The 19778-nt window shown below is 50.9% G+C and overlaps 1 protein-coding gene and 1 non-coding gene across 5 annotated transcripts in view; one reads left to right on the forward strand and one right to left on the reverse strand.

Annotated features, from left to right (window-relative positions):
* Window positions 1–19723, reverse strand: part of LOC122368300 (ataxin-2 homolog) — a 29259-nt gene extending 9536 nt beyond the window's left edge. For 2 of the 4 annotated variants that reach the window (XM_043342113.1, XM_043342109.1), the window contains exons 1-6: window positions 18561–19723; window positions 17258–17394; window positions 16193–16311; window positions 8297–8422; window positions 1297–1389; window positions 481–597 (exon numbers count right to left, since the gene is read on the reverse strand). In XM_043342113.1, coding sequence (XP_043198048.1) covers window positions 481–597; window positions 1297–1389; window positions 8297–8422; window positions 16193–16311; window positions 17258–17394; window positions 18561–19634 — 1666 coding nt within the window. In that variant the 5' untranslated portion in view covers window positions 19635–19723. The remainder of the gene's footprint in view (window positions 1–480; window positions 598–1296; window positions 1390–8296; window positions 8423–16192; window positions 16312–17257; window positions 17395–18560) is intronic. The other 2 variants (XM_043342110.1, XM_043342111.1) reach the window with 2 other exon arrangements.
* Window positions 14683–14754, forward strand: Trnac-gca. The gene has a single exon. It is a non-coding gene; the product is annotated as a tRNA-Cys (tRNA).
* Window positions 19724–19778: the final 55 nt, after the last annotated feature.

The following is a 19778-nucleotide window of genomic DNA, read 5'->3' on the forward strand; positions in this document are numbered from 1 at the left end:
GATAAAAATCGCGGTCCCCAATACAAGCACAGCAATGGCATGCAGAACCAGTTTTCGAGCGGCGTACAGACTCCCGTAGAAGCGTACAGCGAGAGATCATCATTCAACATAAAGTCATGATGATAAACCATCGTAAAACCCCGAAAGATAGGCAACAGACATGCAAGGCAGGAGTTTGAGGTCACTCAACAAACAAATGAAGTCACACGATACTGAAGTCCACAAGAAGAAGTGCACAGACGTATTCTAAAACTGCTGCAACACACCTGAAATTCAACACAGAAAGGGTGCGAAGGACATTCACATTTTGTCATTGACAATCCATAATACAATATATATTTCCCCCCAATCACGGCAAACAACTCCTCAAAATGCTCCAATAAGCCCCGTGCAGCGGCGGTCGCGTGGCAAAACTCGGATGCACATCACGGCAAGCTGAAGTTGCTCCGGCCGCCAACAGGTGGCAGCACCCGCCCCTACCGCCTTCGGCGCCGCCTGTGGCCGCCTGCAGGATGCGGAACGTCCGAGAGGGTATGTGCGCGCCCTTATAGCGCGGGTCGGACTCCGAGTGCAGGTAGGTGTCGGTCTCTCCGTCCACTGGAATACGGGTCAATATACGGGTCACGGAAGGTCACAGCGGGTCAGGCCGGGTCGGACTCCGAGTGGAGATAGGTGTCGGTCTCCCCATCTACTGGAATACGGGTCAGTTCGGGTCACCGTACAGGTCACAACGGGTCACCACACAGGTCAATCCGGGCTATGACACGGGTCAGTCATTGCACAGGGGTAAAGGCGAGTTAATGCAAGGAAACGAAAACTGGATTGCATGCTTTGACTCTTTCTGAAAACACATAAGCACAGAACTTTGTCAGCACATTACTTGGCACACGCGAATTCAACTCTCCCTGAAGAGAACCCTGAAAAATAATGTCTCACCATCACCACCGTTACCAAGTAGGCTGCTATAAAATACTTATAAAATGATATTATGAAATGATACTTATAAATGAAGTAGGCTGCTATAAAATGATATTAGGATAGCCTAGCATCCACGCCAACGCCGCTACCAGTGCCATCACCACCACTCAACTACCACCATCACCACCGCCACCAATGAAGCCTGAAACCAAGGCAAAGCGCCACCGCTGCCACCACTGCCACCAGTAGATTCCTCGGCTGTTAGACCTTCCTCCCGCGGCGCTGCTGGCACGCTCCCTCGGCGCGGGGCGCCAGGGAGGATATACTCCCTTTATACTCCCTCTATACTCGCTGTGGGTGTATGTATAGTCTGATTACCGGTGTGGTCGAGCTCCCTGAACAGGCGGGAGGGGATGTTGGCACCGCGGTAGAGCGGCCGGCGCTCCGCCTCGTACTGGCCGCCGTCATCCACTGCGAGGCATAGTTAGATACCTTGAGTAGCCCTAGACAGGAGCCACAGCGGAGTACAGAACTGCAGGGAGAGACAGCCATCGGATCGGTGCTGCAGGTGATGTTGTCCACTACCAATAACTAGTGTGGGGCACAATGAGCTGCCTTGAACAGCCACTGATAAAAGTTACAGAAAACGGCGAGAAGAACGAAGGTCAATCGACCTAAAAGTAGCTCTGGGGACTGTTGCGTGTTTGAGGAGACAAATGAGATCGTTGAAATGACTGTCCAGTGAAACTTTACTGAAAAAGCCAGCCGCGAAAATTGCGAGGATTTCAGGCACACTGCCCTTAGAACCAGGATTGTGCACATAGAACCAAACAAGAACCAAATTTGCATGTAGGTACTTGTGCTGCCGTGCCAGTCATGCAAAGTGCGGGCAAAGTGATACAATATAAAAGAAATTATACAATAAGAAAAAAAGATGACAGCCTCCTGGTCAATGGAGCTCCTATCACTATACTTAGTTGAGAACTACTCATAAGTCATAGCGTTGAACGCCTGGTCTAACGGCACATATCCGCCAGTCTGGCGCCCGATGACAACCCTTTTCGGAGTGGGCTATCGCTCACAGCAATGGTCCCAATCCACCAATCACAGAGCGCAGACTGACGGACACGGCACCAGTCATCAAACCCAAATAAACAAACTGAACACGGCTGACGAGGGGTGGCCGGTACAGCACGTCACGTGCAGGGAGGGGGAGGCGAGAGGGGGGAGGCGGGAGGGGGCACAGTGACACGGCCGGAAAGGGATACGGTGACACCGTGGTGACACAGTAGTGACACAAACACAGCAGTGACACACGACACAGCAGTGACGCGGTGATCAGGCAGGGTGACGTTACGTAACGTGGAAGTTGGCATAAGACAACACAACAGCGTTACATAGGGTGACACAACAGCAGATAGGGATGGATAAGGCTGTTCAGTCACTGTGGCGACAAATGCAAATTAGGATCACAACTAAAGGACATATCACAGAGCTGTAATGACGAGACATGTCTACAACGGTGACACAAAGCAATTCCGCCACAAATGGCAGCCTCAACAATCAACACTCAGGGATGACACGTGTTCAACAGGAAAAACACGAAACCAAGAGGCCCAAAATGACTCATATCTAGGGAAACAGGGATGACCAGCAATGTACAGATATCACACGTAATGCACATAAATGACACACAGAAGATCATTGGACACTGGACAGCATCTTACCGAACTCCACAGACCGACAACCCTGGTGCTGATCGTGATATTTTGATGGATGGGCTAGGGGAAAGTGGGTGTATTGCGCCCTCCTAACCAATTGCGCCCACCAACATTCCCACGGATTCAATGGCATGTTTTGAATTTTGTGTTCGAAAACATTATTTTCCCCACAGGATAGTTCCTTTTATGGCCCAAGCTCCCCGATGAAGCCAATCAGCAAGGCTCATTACGCCATGAAAGATGTTACGGCGTTTTCTTAGCTTTTTTGCAGTATTTTGAACCGTTGGCTATAAAAATGTGTGATATTTGTGTGATTTTCAGAGTGATATTTAGAAAGAAAACCCCTTTTTTCATTATATTTCACTAAAACAGTTAACTTCCTTCAACATCTTTATGATAACTTCCACGCTTTTATTAAAAAGTACCTCAATTTTAATTGCGCCCATGGCAATTGCGCCAGGGGGCGCAAATAGAATAATGGTGTAGCTATTGTATCACGTCAGCATAAATGCATCATTAACTGATTGCAATAAAGAAGGAGTTTAATGTCAGGCAGGGGAGCAACCCGCTGTCGTCAGTCCGCAACTTATTTCTCTCGTCAAAATTATAATGCAGCTGCCATTTAGGCTACGAACTTGTGGTGTAATTGACAAAATACGACATTTTCAACATGGACTCAGGCGTGAGAGGTGACAGCTATGATAAAAAGTAAAAACTGATGTCATAAAGCTGTCGAAACAATAAAAATTATTAATTTTGAGAGAAACGATTGAAAATGTAACCGTATAGGCGCATACGTTCACATATATCTAGTCGGTTACAGTAAACGTTTTCGTTGCACTTTTACAAGCGTACGAACACATGTAAAGTTATCTACCTGGGCAAAAAAACATCGCGATTTACACCTACATTTATTATTTAACCAGCGTGAATAACATTATGAATGTTAAAGTAAGCCGCAATGACATTAGACTGCCGGGGTGTATGCATTCCGTCTCATTCGCTTAGCCATGTTAAAGTATAGGGCGCAATTGGGTTCTAATTGCGCCATCCCCCTGGCGCAATTTACAGCAGTTGTTGGCAAATGCGCCCTTTTACATGTTTCTGAAAAAGCAGCTGTCAGAAGCAAACGAAACATTCTTAATTGATCAGGAGGCTCTTAAATCGTAGCCAATGAGCTCCTCTTTGAAATGGTCACCAATGCATGCTTATATCTCCAGCGGTTTTCTTACAATTAGCGTTTTTCCTTAAGGTGGCGCAATTCACCCTCCTTCCCCTACTTGGGAAGGATACAAAGGAAAAAATGAAAGGAAAAAGAAAACACCAAGGGGCGGGGTCACGATCTAACTACCATAAAGTGTGCGTTGTAAAAAAAACAAGAATATTTCCCAAAAGAAACAAAATCGCAGGAAATGACACTACATAAAAGCCGATGGTGCTTTCACCCATCCAAAAATCTATCTCAAAACCAAACTGCAAACTCCGGGAGGACGAGGATGAGGATCAGAGGAGCGGAGGTGTGCACACGAGGAGGTCTGGCGAGGAACTGACACCTGGCGTGCCGGCGCCGCCCCACCGGCCGGCGGCCGTAAAGGTGGTTTGCTTACCCGGCAACACGCCAATTTCCGCCTTAGTGGCCATGCCAAGAAGGCGCAAACTCGGCGGGCAGCGACAGAGGCCGAGTGGGATGTTTGAACAGGCTCCAGCGGGATTGCAGAGGGAGGGCAGGGTCAGGTCATCGGGTCATGGGGGACGCTGCAGCTTAACCAGGAAAATTCGCTGTCTTACACATATGGCGTTTTTTAATTACATACACCTTCACATTTTTACTTGAGAAAGTGAAACCCCAGGGAACAGCATTGCAACAACCGTCTTCAATAGCGCTTTAGACTTGCAATGACACAGAGGTTGCCTCGTCGAAAAAATGGGACAATTTTGGCGTACATTCTGGAAAAATCCTATTTGTGAATTTCAATCAGGGTATGGCAATTAATAATTTACAGGTGTTCCTAATAGTTAGCTAAATTTCACATTTTCCCACACACCCATGATACCGGACACCGGGCGTCGCTCGGCTCAGGCCCAAACAGTGGCTATTTTCAGAGCAGCCCCGGTACTGTGTGCGCTGCGAGGGATTTGATCACCGCTCGTACCGGCCCGTAATCCATGGACGCCCAGACGGTCATCTGGCAGCACCCGGCTGCCAAATACAACGCCCAGAAATATACCAGACGTCGGCAGACGCGGTATTAGGGGGAATCGCGCCGCTTCAATGAACTAATGTTCGGAAAAGATGGAATATTTTGACGGTGTCACATTTCGAGGATACCGCTCATTTTCCAGTTTTATTTCATCTAGTCCTGATATTGCGCGGTAATGATGCCATTCTATTCTCAAAATTGGTGCACATTGTAACTGACAATCACATGAAAGGCCTAATATAATGTGGGCTGTCAAAGGCCCCAACATAATCAATTACTCCCAGTCCCATACAGAAGGGTCTGAGGTCAACCATGGGGACGGTCCTAGTAACTGTCAACTGTCATACAGGGTATAAAAAATGGCCGAAAGTGCCGGGACCGTTCTGATATTATACATGTGTCCTGAGGTTATATATGTGCGTACCACGTCTACATATGATTAACGCTCTCATAAGCGGAGATACTAAATCACGCCCCTATGACTGGGCAGAGCTGCTTACGGGAATGACCGCCTACAACATAAGATCAACAACCAGGTCCGCTAGGTAGAATCAGAACCATTTATAAACCAAGACAGAGCTCTCAGCAAGACGGGAGAAGGACAGAAGCAGATTGATGCCGATGGCAGTAGGATTAAATGAAAAAAAAGAATGGGTCGCTAGCAGACTTGTGCCTCGACCAAAAATCAAGATCCAAGATCCGCAAGATCCCACACAATTTCAGAATTTCAGGATCCAAGATCCCCAAGATCCCATGCAAAATCAAATTGCAAGATCCAAGATCCCCAGGATCCCACACAAAATCAAAATTTCAGGGTCCAAGATCCACCAGATCCCGCGCAGGATCAGACTTCCAGGATCTAAGATCCCCAAGATCCCACGCAATATCAATATTGTAGGATCCAAGATCCCCAAGATCCAACGCACAATCACAATTTTAGGATGATTTATCTGTTAGTTGCAACTGCAGACTGCAACTGCCTCAGTTCTAGCCCTGGAGAATTGCATGCTAAATGGACATGTATGTAATTGTACATGCTAGTGATGTAAATTTCAGATTTTTTTATGTACATGTTTGTGATGTAAATTTAAGAAATTTTCGAAACCAATGCCAAACTGATATCGACCAAACTTTATATCTATCATTGATATCTTACAAGCTCTGCTAGCGCCACCATACGACGCCAGCTGGCAAATACTCCAGTTAATAGTACGGCCCACAAAGTCTAAGATGTGTTTATGCTGATATATACTTTGAAACCTTGAGCACCTTAGTTAGTAGAGTATGTCTTCCTTCCAGTACAAAGTGAGTTTAACAGTTGTACATGCTAATGTTTTGCACATTGGTTTTTCTGGCTAGATATTCATCCTCAGGAGATTTGAATTTGCTAGCAATGGATAGGGTTGGTAGGCATTTAATCATGGTAGACTGATGTGTAAAATATTCCTGTTAAAAACCAGGATCCAAGATCCCCAGGATCCCTCGACAAATCCAAAACCAGGAACCAAGATCCCCAAGATCCCTCGACAAAATCAAAAGCCAGGATCCAAGATCCCCAGGATCCCTCGACAAAATGATGACCAGAGTCCTGGATCCCCAGGATCCTTGGGCAAAACCTGAAGTGCTGGATCCAAGATCCCTCAAGATCCCGGATCTTGGATCTTGCAGATCCTGGATCTCGGATCTTTTTGGGATCTTGGCACAAGTCTGGTCGCTAGCACAGCACCCACGTCCCACGCATCACGCTATTTTTAGTTTACGCAGAACAGTCAGCGCAGGGTCGGTAGACATAACATATGACGTCATAGTACAACTCTGCTCCCCAAACTACCCCTCTCTCCTCTCTCCTGCTCCCCTCCTCTCCCCAGACGCAGGCCGTAGCTGGCATTTATTGCCATTGGCCGGCCGTTGCTCCCCTAGCGCCTCCGGTGGGGGAGGGGAGGAGGGGGTGATCACGACAGATTTATGGGCGAAGAGGTCAGCGATCGTCCAAGGGGGAGGGAGGGGGAGGGGGCAGACAGGTGGGTCAGGGGATGGGGCGGCCAGTGGCGGCTATTTCTGCGACGAAACGCAACAGAAATAGCGGTGATGTGGTGGGGATCGGATATAAATGAATGTAAATGAATAGTTTTCATTAATTAGGTCATAAAGAGCGTTTCTTATGATTTAGGATACACACGCATTGGAGAACGTTTTAAGACATTGGCTTAGAAATAATTGGATTTATTTGAATGGGTGATGAACTTCTCGCAAAAAAAATAAAAACAAGAATGAGCTTAAGGAACGTTTGTATGCAACATAGACAATGAAAGACGACATTCTCCGTCTGTTAGCCTAACAATCTATTACTTTGGATATTAGTTCTCTGAAGCAGTAATTGTATTTTAACATGTGGTCATTACCTATTGCGGTATTCGTTAAATCCCTCAACGCTTAATCTATCGACAGGTGGACGTGAACCAGACACGGCCTGTCGCAGCCGGGAGCGGTCCCGACTATTGGAAACATTTGCAGCGTTAACGAGCGTGCACAGGTCGAAATAAACACGGCTGGCGCTGAGATGACATCACCACGGCCGGACGGCCGAACGTCTGACGGCAGTAAGGGTCAGAATACTGGGCTGGAACACGGGAGGGACGACCTTATGGACAGGAGGGGATGTTCGAGGGGATATTTCGCGGATATTGTGGCGGCTGAATAAAACCGAAATGCACACGTAGACGATCAGTTTGTACTGACCTTCAGTCGGATCCTCCAAATAAATCTGGGCCTCAACGTGACAACACTGAATCCAACAAAAAACAATAATTGTTTTAGTTCTCGTTGAGTGTAGGAAGGGAAAATCAAAAGAAGATCAAGCTTTTCCAAACTAAACATCAGCACTGGATTGAAATTGGATCGCACGATAGCTCTGCAGCTGTGACGTTATCCAACCTGACCTCATTGAGAGTGCAGTAGTAACTGTGTCCGATGGACATTGAGACCCCATTGTTCCACGGAACACTTGGGAAGGGGGTGGGGAGGAGTTCAAACTGGGGCAGCTGCCTTCTGGACTGGGGCTGATGTAGAGGTCAGGGGGTGTTTCACATCTACATAGACCTAGACCTGTTTATATAAGCGAGGAGATTGATTAATTGTCCAAAGAAGATAACCGAATCAGGGAATGAATCAGCCAGCGGAAAACTTTCAGACTTCGTCCTGCAAACAGACTTTTTTATCGAGAGAAGCTTATAAATACAAACACGATCTGAGGAACAACAATTGCAAAACAATCGTACATTGAAATCACAAAACAAAATAACGAGACCAGATTCCACACACGCTTTTGACCTTCAGCACATGTCATTAGAGACCACACCATGAGCAAATACAAGCAGTGATCAGCGCACGACAAAAAGTTCCACCAGTGACGTAGCACACCTGCTAAACCAGTGACGTCACCGACTACAGACCCACCTTTGTTTTTGAAGGCGCTCATCAGCTGTTTGTCGCCATCGGAGAGCTGGACGCTCCTCATACAGGGCACCAGGTCATCGCCGGTGTCGGCCGAGGTCATGGCGGGGCGGGGGCGCGGCGCGGCGCCTGGAACAGAGCCGGGCCAGAGGTCAGCGATGGAGCGGCGCGCGCAGGCAGACGGGTCAGGGTCAGGGTGATTTGGTGGGGGGGGGGAGGTGATTGGAGGGTCGGTGATGACACAGAGACGGCACTTCCGGAGGAAGGCAATCACTTTCGTAACCGGGATCGATGTTCAAGTTCGGAGACTCGGCATGATGCTTTGTTGTGTGCCTCGACAAATTGTTTTCAAAAGTTACATTTACTTTTCAAAGAGCATATGTTGCAGTCGTTCACTTCCTGGTCCCCTGACGTCTATTGCCTATGCGAGCAGAGCTGTCGGGTCGGGGCTCCGGGGTAAGTTTCCCGCAGCTTCTGAGACCCACGAGCCTGCCACTCTGTCTGCCATTCCAGAACCAGAGTGCAACTTTCGGTGCTAGTATATTTGTTTATTTGTATCGCATAAAGCTTACCGGTAGTCTCTACGAATCCATGAAATATGTCCTTCATGCAAAGGAATAAATTAGTTCCATGGCAACACAGCTGTACCTACTCAAACAGCGCGATTCGTATATCTAAACCCAGAAACTTCGCTGAAACCACCCGGGGTCAGCTACTGAGGAGATTGTGTCACTCCACATTCGACACGAGTTATGTGGAAATGCTCTCCCCTATAAGGCTATCTCCAGATGAGCGTACTCCAAGAGACCAGGGTCAACGAATTCCTGAGTTGTGACCCCCGTGCAGCGCAGAAGGTAGGGATGGGGTACGCTAAAAATTTCACTGAGGTGACAGAATTTAAAACTTAAAAACCAGAGCGGAGGACCTGGCATTTTATAGGAAACCTGAGTATTATTGCTAATATACAATAATGAATATACCAGGCAAAGAATAAGACAATCATGCATGCATGATCCTGCATATGCATGCTGAAACGGGTGCATGCTTATTGCATACGCTATGCATACAAACACATACCTACGTCTATGCACTATGCATTCCACTCTATGTCCGTCTCGCCAAATCTTTCCGGCGTTCATTTCACGCGCCGCTGCCCCCTCCTTTGCACTATTCACTGTGCAAACTGTGCACTGGGCACTGTGCTGCTCCCCGGCCTCTGTGCACCGGCAGCGCCCCCGGGGAGAAATGATCCGCGTGACCGTCAGACATCAAAGGGAGCCGACGGAGCGAGGAGGGTACTAAAGACGCCGGGCCTATCCTCCAGGGAAGAAAAGGCGACCTTAGATGGTCTCCGCTTTACCGGGAATGGAGTGATGAGCCATAGGTACCTTACCGCAAATGGTAACCGTCATCAATCGCATGTCCACAATCCATTAGCGTTAGAAGATTTTGGAAGAGCTGTCAACGGTCTGCCGAAACTTCAAACTGACTGGTGGTAACTGAGAGAATAGATACCCTTTTATTGGTATGGTGCGTCGTGACTGTGAGTGAGTAATGAGCAATGAGCATTGAACACGATTGACGAATCCACGATAATTTCCTCGCACCAAATACCCTATAACGGTGCCCCCCAGCGCCTGCTACTTTTTGTGGGGACAAGGTCAGACCCGACAACGGCCGCCGGAAGTGGAGATCATGGAGGCCGACTGCTACCGGAAGTGATGCTTTGTTTTGGCTTAGGTTATTGGTGTGGAAGATTTCAGGGAATCGATACATTGAAAGAAATGCATTGGAACTGTACTGGAATACAGTCGAGAAACCGAGAGCAGAAGGTCGTTTCTTTTCGGATACAAATAAAAAAACATATACCTATTCCCTAAACAGCCTAGATGAGACCGAGTTGGGAAACAGATAACTAGGAGTTTTGGTGCTTGATAAGATTAGCAAACCTACGTCACGGCGTTCAGACAAGTGATTTTAATTATCCGCATTATTCTACATTTTAAACTGTCCATTCTGAAGTAATAAAATAAACGGAATAAAGCGAAACACCGCATCGTCCGTAAGAATACCCCAAAACCCGCCTCACTACCCAGAAGTAACAAACCACAGATTTCTGCGCAGAACTCCTCAGAAAGTCACCACCTCCAGCAGCACACACCACCGTGCCACAGCACACACACGGTTCCCGCTCGGACGACGGGCAGCGACTGGCGGTCACTGCCGTATATGGAACTACACTAGGCTGTCAGCTGACCTCGGCGACCGTGACGTCATCGCGGGTACCCGCCGCCGGGCGTGCAGGTACCGAGATATTGGGAGGCGCGGCACGCACAGCGCGTGTGGGTGGGGGGGGGGGGATGGGGGGGCGTGAGTCGGTGCGCGCGGTATGAGATTTCATAGGCGGAAACAGTAGCACGGTTATGTAGGCCGGATAGTTGCATACCTAAACGGTAAACGATTTTGGGCTAAGGATGCACTTGTAAACGGTTCTTTCTCAAAGATTCCATAAATGTGTATGCCGCATCGACAGTTCGAGGAGGTTCGTACCTGCTCATAAACTGTCACGTCCTGCGCATATAAATTATTCAGATCTCTATTTCTGAAAATTCGGCACTGAGTGAGGTCCGCATACAAAAAAAAAAATCCAGAAACCTTTCGGCCGTTCTCTCGGCTCCCATCGCTGGACCCAAGGCCCTGTATACGCTGAATCCGCTGCTGAGAGAGAAAGTGTGCGAGAGGAAGGGCATGGCGTGTAGGGCACCAGGACGGAAGTCCGCTTACCTTACGCACCCTGGCGTCTGCGGTAAATGAGTCATTGGTCCGCTACTGAGTTGCCCAACACAAATTGGACAGGATGTGAAAATGATCAGGGTCGGTCACTGCTGGTAATTAGCGGTTGTCTATATTTCACCATAGATAACCCAGCCTTCAGCCCAACGTCTGTCTAGTAAGTTTAGGTCAGAGAGTCCTAGTTACTCACAGCTGACTATCATGCCGCTGTGATGATATGACGGACTCGGGTGGAAGAAGACTTCTCTCCTCCTAAAGGATTTTACCTGAAGACGAATCCCTCACGTGTAGATTCTGGCCAAATCCTATAGGCCTTTGCAGTTTCATGGGTCGCAGGGATTCACTCCGGGCTGCCTGAATTAGGCAGTGGTGGTTCCCAGTCGGTTTACTGTTCAGACAACCACAGACCAACGGAATGCGACTACAACATTGTGGTTAGGACTCAACTCGGAGTTAACCGATTTGTGATGCAAATTTCAAACCCACCGGTCCAGCGTCGGGCTGATCTTTGAGCTCGTAGCATGGCTTTTAACGTTTTAGAGGAACGTTATATGGTGTTTTTACGTTTCTTTGAAAGAGCAATGCATTGGTTTATCGTTGATTGGATCAAATCTGCCTACGCCTGGTAAGAATAAATCGGTTCAGTGCAGATAATCCTCTGTAATAATCCAGCTTGTCTACTATCCAGGGACTTATCACGTACAACTAAGCCCCTATCGATACTCGTGAAAATTTGTCAAAATCCAGTTCAGCATTAACCACTGTGAGACCCTGTCCCCGTTTAACTGACCCCGTTTAGCGAAAAACTCTAGTAACTTCCCGTTCTTGCTGACTCACTGCTTGTTTAGCCCCGGGTGTCCCGGAGCTAAACAACCGAACGGTTTGGTAGCGCGCCGCTGTGTTTATCACAGTTAGAGCCATACTGAACAGCTCCGATGGCTACAGGACGGCAGAGACGCATCAGGAGGCGGCACAGGACGGCAGAGACGCATCAGGAGGTGGCTACAGGACGGCAGAGACGCATCAGGAGGCGGCACAGGACGGCAGAGACGCATCAGGAGGCGGCACAGGACGGCAGAGACGCATCAGGAGGCGGCACAGGCGCGAGACAGGTTAACTTGGGTAGCGGCATTGTGATTTGTGTATAATGATACGCTACCGTCGCTACCTCAAAATTGCCATTGATTACCGGCATGATTTTGAGTTTTAACTTTTGTTTAGCTGCACATCAAGAAAAATCAGATAAACCCAATACTAAAATGGCTTTCAAAATATTAGCGTATCATAGCGCAATAAAGCGACAGCGAAAACGTTCCGAAATAAAGCCAAACGATGGCTTCCTTTTCTTCAAGCTGGTACCTTTTACATCACTTCAGTCCCCTTTCCAGGCCACCTCCCCGAACCCTCCTACGGTACGGTGTCTGTGGCCTGTGCTGAGGCTCTCTCGGGGGCCAGTCTCTCGAGTCTCGGCGCCAGTTGACCTCAGTGACAGTGGCTCGGCGCTACCCCCGTACCGCGGCCTCAGTGACAGCGGCGCGGCGCTACCCCCGTACCGCGGCCTGTGCGGCAGCGGCTCGGCGCTACCCCCGTACCGCGGCCTCAGTGAGAGCACGGGGTCAGCTGGGTCGTGTATGAAGGAGCCGCTCTGTGTGTGCTCTGTGCCCTTGGCCCAGTGGAGAGTGGGCCGCTGACGACCGGCCGGGAGGCTGGGGGTCGAGACGGGAGGGGGAGGGGAAGGGAAGGTGATGATGTGACGGGAAGGAACAGAGAGTTTAGAGAGGGGAGATGATGGTGGGTGAGTCTGAGTATGCGACGTCGACAAGATGGAAAGGAAGAGAGAGAGAGAGAGAGAGAGAGAGAGAGAGAGAGAGAGAGAGAGAGAGAGGGAGAGAGAGAGAGAGAGAGAGAGAGAGAGAGAGAGAGAGAGAGAGAGAGAGAGAGAGAGAGAGAGAGAGAAGGAACAAAAAGACTGAAGGTAAGAGAGAAGGAGAGAAAGAGGGATAGAGATCTGAGATAGACGCAACCAACTCGTACGGAAGACTGAGCGAAAATGGCAGCTTCAAGAATGAAAAAGGGAGTCCAAGCATGACAAAATAAAAAGTTACAACTAATGGGGACGGGCTAACACGATCATCTCCAGTATACCTGGCGCTCTAGTCAGGTATGCGGACGACTAATTAATTGTTAGATGATAAAAATATTGCTATTAACAAGAGTCGACAAGCCAATATTTTTTTCATACCTGGACTCGCCTCTGCGACTGGTGACCGACCCGCTCCCCTGCCCTGTGCTCGCCCCTGCCGCTGTGACCGTCATGGGAACAGAGCTCTCTATGGACGGTAACGACGGTACTTATCCGGAGTGGGATGACGGATGACATCACGGACCGATTGTAGTTACAGAAACCAGGAAGGAGTCGGTAACGGCGGCGACCGTGACACGGCGCTGGAGAGGAGGGGAGAGAGGGAGGGAGGGAGGGAGGGAGGGAGAGAGAGAGAGAGAGAGAGAGAGAGAGAGAGAGAGAGAGTGAGAGAGAGAGAGAGAGAAGAGAAGAGAAGAGAAGAGAAGAGAAGAGAAGAGAAGAGAAGAGAAGAGAAGAGAAGAGAAGAGAAGAGAAGAGAAGAGAAGAGAAGAGAAGAGAAGAGAAGAGAAGAGAAGAGAAGAGAAGAGGAGAGAAGGAGATGGAGACTGACACGAAAATAGGGAGGGGGAGGGAATGGAGAAAGACGGGTGTTGGGCTGATCGGTGGGTAGATATTGGATAAATACTTTTGTTACGCAGCAGTTCTACCAGACATTGATATGATGTAATTCAGCCGTCAGTGCAGCTTTGCGTGAAGAAATAAAGTATATTTTATATCACAGGTGTGTACCTATACCTATCACATTTTTACCTAATGCACATTTGCTCCTTCCAATACTCGATCACATCAGCAGACTTAAAACCAATCTTTCTCTATTAATTCTGTCACTGAAAAACTGAAAACAGACTCGTCAGTCGTCTGTCCTTATCTCAGGCCACCAACCACTGCAGCTCTCCCCTCCCAATCAAATCCCTCACCGACCCATCCCCTCGCCAGTGATCCAGCCTCGTTCCCGTCCCGGCCGTCCGCTGCCTTGTTTGTCCACTGAGACCGGTAGTTGCAGGAGGTAACAAATGGCCGCTGTCTGCCCCCTCCCCCTCACTCCAGCGAGCAGGGAACTGGGTCAGCGCGCCGCCCGCTGACCCAGTGACGTCATCAGCGGCGGCCGTGATGTCACCGGTGGTAAAAACCGGACGGCGGAAGCGGAGATGCGGAGGGCGGAAGATGACTTGAAGGAAGGTCGGGTACTGGGTCATTTGATCAGGAACTGACAAAATTGGAAGATAATTTAGCCAAAGTTGAGTTCGCATATAAATATGATAAAACGAGTTTCATTTAACCAGGCAACGAATAGTAACTAGCGTGATCTTTACCTGCAATGTGAGAAACAGATCAATTGAATGCAATAAAAAAGTTTTTCGACGATTCTCTCATGATAAAAAGATCTTCTATAAACTTGATGACGTCACACCGGCCATGTGTTACACGCTCGGTGATACGCAGCAGCGACTATGGGGGTATAGCTCAGTGGTAGAGCATTCGACTGCAGATCGAGAGGTCCCCGGTTCAAATCCGGGTGCCCCCTGGCGAAGCCATGTTTATAAACAGATTGGGAAGTGAAATCGATATCGAAAGTCTCGACATGCTGACAGTGGTCATCCGAAGAGATCGCTCTAAGCTCACCGCCCACAGCAGCTGTTGATAATAGTAATTACGATGGGTATAAGATGTTTTTTGCTCTTTGGGTAATAACATTTCTCTTTGGGTAATAACATTTACTACCTATGCTAAACGACGAACCAAAAGTACAGTTATGACTGAAAATAAGAAATTGATGTCCAGCTACGGTAAAGAGTGAAGACGGCAGTGCCCGCCAAACGCTGGCCCTGGAGTTCCTCTCAGTGACCCCTAATGTCTCGAACCTGACCCCGACCACATAGGAGCTGACTGCGCCTCTGGTAAACACAGCCAAACACCCCCTCATCCCCCACATACACACCCGGGGGCGTCTACCCTCCCTGTCCCTTCTGGGGGGGGGGGGGGTAGACGACCGACCTTACGGTGCCCGGGGGCATCACCGGCGCGTGACGATCAACAGTGACTGTGTGTGGCCCGGCGGAGTAACCATAGCAACGCAGCGCGGCGGTGACCTTGGAAGGTCAGGTCACACATAAACTGGCAGCGAGACAACATAAATAGAGAGAGAGAGAGAGAGAGAGAGAGAGAGAGAGAGAGAGAGAGAGAGAGAGAGAGAGAGAGAGAGAGAGAGAGAGAGAGAGAGAGAGAGAGAGAGAGAGAGAGAGAGAGAAAAGAGAGAGACAGAGACAGAGACAGAGACAGAGACAGAGACAGAGACAGAGACAGAGACAGGGACAGGGACAGGGACAGAGACAGAGACAGAGACAGAGACAGAGACAGAGACAGAGACAGAGAGAGAGAGAGAGAGAGAGAGAGAGAGAGGGAGGGAGGGAGGGAGGGAGGGAGGGAGGGAGGGAGAGAGAGAGGGGGGCAGGAAATCCGGTGGTGAGCGCTGAGCACCTGTGCCAATGTTGGTGCTGGAGGGCCGCCACGCAGACATGTTTGTATGTTTGAACACCATCGTCCGCCGAATGTGGAGCGGTCGCGGTCGATGACCTTGCCGATTCGGGGTACGCGAAACGATTCTCGGGGCGAAATTAACTACATCACTACATCGATGCTTAGGCTTTCAAGTAGACTGGATTTCAAAGGTCATAGACACCCGGGCCAGAAAACTCAAAATCGTCCCAGTGAGCATCGTATTCATTACTATGCACATAAGGGTATTTGTGGCGATAAATGGGAGGCGAATGTACTTTATCGCATATTGTTTTCGATGATGTGGATAAAAGTGACATACAGCCAACTGAGGACCAAGAGGACCAAAACACCACGATCCCGCTCGTAACCCGTTAGTACCTATATAGGACGGTATGGACAATAACCAGCACACCCCCACACCGGGTCACAGGAGGTATCAGCCTCTGCCGCTCCCCAGCACCCACCTGACGAAGCCGAAGGTGCTGCTGAAGGGCCTGCCGCCGCCGCCTGGGCGTCTGCCACCTGCTGGATCAGCCTGAAAGATTTCGACTGAGGTGGCTCAGTCGTCCTCGCCACGGGCGGACTGAAAACGCCGCAAAACCAGGGAGACCCACTGTGAGCCAGTGACGTCATCAAAATACACCGGGAGAACGATCCTGAGAGACTATGGAGACCAGTGCGGATTACGCTATTAATAACAGATGCGAGTCGCAGCGAGATGGTGCGTTAGAAACAGCGTAAGAAGAAGACAAGTACAATGCTTAGATAGTGGTTATCTGTAAATGAAGAGCGCAAAGCGAAAAGATACTACTCTATACCAAATTGTTGTTAGAATATCTATGAATACCTAAATTTAGATAAATAGAATTAACAATTATTTCAACTACTAGGTATGTTCATCATGGTTGAGGTCAAGAAGAACGCATTAGAAACGTTATCAGCAAGCATAGCGCAATTAGGTAATTCCATTCAGTGACGCATAACTATGTCCCATCTTAGACGTCACAAGCCATGGCATACTAATGACACATACATTTTGACTTGTCTGATTTATTTAGATTTATTCGTACTCATAAATCTATAAATCAAATTCCTTCTCGTTCTAAAATGTTAAGTTGTTTTGGGGAAATAATAGCTTTTTGGGATTAAAAAGAGGCTTAGTTAGGTACTGCATTGGCGTCCAAAATTCGAAAGTTGCATCGTCGGCAGGGAGTAAAAATAAGTACTTTTCGACAACTTTGTTTAAAATCGGCCAATGCAAATACGCATTTTCATTTTAAAAACAAGTGTTTTTTCAGTGAAAGATTAAAATGGCAATGATTAAAATAAAGCGAACAGCATTAAAAGGGCGGCACTTCTCCAAATATACCTTACACGTCTATTACAAAATCATATTTTTGTGAGCACATATTTGTAATAAGTTAGCCGTTAGCTTTGAGCGCATGCAGCCGGTCCTCTGCCCACTGTGTCGTTGGTGGGTGCCGGCTGACGTCACACACCGGTCACCGGTGACGTCACGGGCCGCTCACCTGGCTTGGTCGGCCTCAGTCAGGACCAGGCCCATGGGCAGTGTGACGCTCTCCCCCGTCAGTGGAATCAGTCGGCCGCCAATACTGACGTGTGGGGTACCGTCCTCAGAAGCCAAGAGCTGGACGGGGATCACCCTCTGGTGGCAGAAACGGGAACTAACGTCAGACAGGACCGGGGTACCGTCCTCAGTGGCCACCAGCTGGACGGGGATCACCCTCTGGTGGCAGAGACGGGAACTAACGTCAGACAGGACCGGGGTACCGTCCTCAGTGGCCACCAGCTGGACGGGGATCACCCTCTGGTGGGACAAACGGGAACTAACGTCAGACAGGACCGGGGTACCGTCCTCAGTGGCCACCAGCTGGACGGGGATCACCCTCTGGTGGCAGAGACGGGAACTAACGTCAGACAGGACCGGGGTACCGTCCTCAGTGGCCACCAGCTGGACGGGGATCACCCTCTGGTGGCAGAGACGGGAACTAACGTCAGACAGGACCGGGGTACCGTCCTCAGTGGCCACCAGCTGGACGGGGATCACCCTCTGGTGGCAGAGACGGGAACTAACGTCAGACAGGACCGGGGTACCGTCCTCCGTGGCCACCAGCTGGACGGGGATCACCCTCTGGTGGGAGAGACGAGAACTAACGTCAGACAGGACCGGGGTACCGTCCTCCGTGGCCACCAGCTGGACGGGGATCACCCTCTGGCGGGACAAACGGGAACTAACGTCAGACAGGACCGGGGTACCGTCCTCAGTGGCCACCAGCTGGACGGGGATCACCCTCTGGTGGCACAAACGGGAACTAACGTCAGACAGGACCGGGGTACCGTCCTCCGTGGCCACCAGCTGGACGGGGATCACCCTCTGGTGGGAGAAACGGGAACTAACGTCAGACAGGACCGGGGTACCGTCCTCCGTGGCCACCAGCTGGACGGGGATCACCCTCTGGTGGCACAAACGGGAACTAACGTCAGACAGGACCGGGGTACCGTCCTCAGTGGCCACCAGCTGGACGGGGATCACCCTCTGGCGGGACAAACGGGAACTAACGTCAGACAGGACCGGGGTACCGTCCTCCGTGGCCACCAGCTGGACGGGGATCACCCTCTGGTGGGAGAGACGAGAACTAACGTCAGACAGGACCGACCTTCGGCGACAACTAAACGAGCACATGACATAAGCAATACAAAAATTAAAGCATAATACGACTAGCGAAAAACGTATTTCGAATAAATGATCTCATATGGATTAATTTAGCACACCCAAGTGACGTACTATTTAAATATGGCTGCCGTTCCTACCTGTGCGCTGGTGCTGTGCTGTCTCGCTGGGCCCGGGTGGGCCGGTCGGGGCTGCTGCTGCGGCTGAAACTGCTGCTGCTGCGGATGGAACTGCTGAGACTGCTGAGGCTGCTGCTGAGGCTGCTGAGGGGAGGTTCTCGGCGGAGAACCCTCCAGCCGGATGGAGATGATGTGCTCCCGCGGCTGACTCTGCTGAGAGATCTGCCGCTGCGGGGGCTGCTGCTGCTGGAACTGCTGAGAGATCTGCCTCTGCGGCGGCTGCTGCTGCTGGAACTGCGGCTGCTGCTGCTGCTGCTGTTGCTGTCGCTGCTGCCGCTGGTAGTTCTGGTCCTGGTCCATGTGCTGCTGCAGCATCTGCTGCGTGTACCCCATCCTCGGCCGAGACGGGCCCTCCTGGCTGAACTGCGACTGCAGAGGGACCACCTGGGGCCTCACGGCCTGAGCGGCGGGCGGCTGGGGGAACCGCGGCTGGGGGCTGGCCGCGGCCGCCGGACTCTGCGCCGGACTCTGCGTCAGTCGGCCCTGCCGCGCCGCCTCGATCTGCTGCGCGGCGGCGGCGAACTCTGGCGCGGGCTCCGCCACCGTGGGGGAGCCGCTGAGCCACGGCACGGGAGCCGAGCGGAGCTGGACGCCGGGAGCCACCGGCTCCGGCTCGCTGGATACCGGCCGGATGTAGAGCTCGCCCTGGCCGCGGGTGGCGCCACCGGCGCCGGTAAAGGGGGCGCCACCGTCGGCGCAGTCCGGGGTGGCTGGTTTCTTGGTGACTCTCCACGGCGGGTTGGAGGCCATCCGCTCGGCGGCGGGGGTGGGTGGGGAGGGGTCCCTCTGAGACGGGAGCTGCTGCGGCGGGGAGGCGCGCTGCGGCTCCGTAGAGAACCGGATCGGCTGTGTCTGCGGCGATGTAGGACTCGGCACCGATCGAACAGGGGACTGCGGCCCCTCGGCCAGCGGCGAATGTGCTGCCATCTTGGTCAGCGACGGTGGCGCCATCTGCGCGCCCTGGTCGCTCCGGAACTGTGGCCGATGGGACTGCACCCGCTCCGGCGGCTGCGGCGCCACCGGAGACGACGGCATCCCCGGCCGCTGTCCCTGGGGCTGAGGCTGGGCCGGTTTGGTGGAGGCAGTCAGTATAGACGCCAGGGGCACGGCCTGTCTCTGCGGCGGCGGAGCTGCGGCGGGCGCGGCGGGCGCCGGCGGCGGCGGCGGCGGGGGCGGCGG

This window comes from Amphibalanus amphitrite, unplaced genomic scaffold (assembly GCF_019059575.1).
Source record: "Amphibalanus amphitrite isolate SeventyFive unplaced genomic scaffold, NRLGWU_Aamphi_draft 000937F_arrow, whole genome shotgun sequence".
Taxonomy (NCBI): domain Eukaryota; kingdom Metazoa; phylum Arthropoda; class Thecostraca; order Balanomorpha; family Balanidae; genus Amphibalanus; species Amphibalanus amphitrite.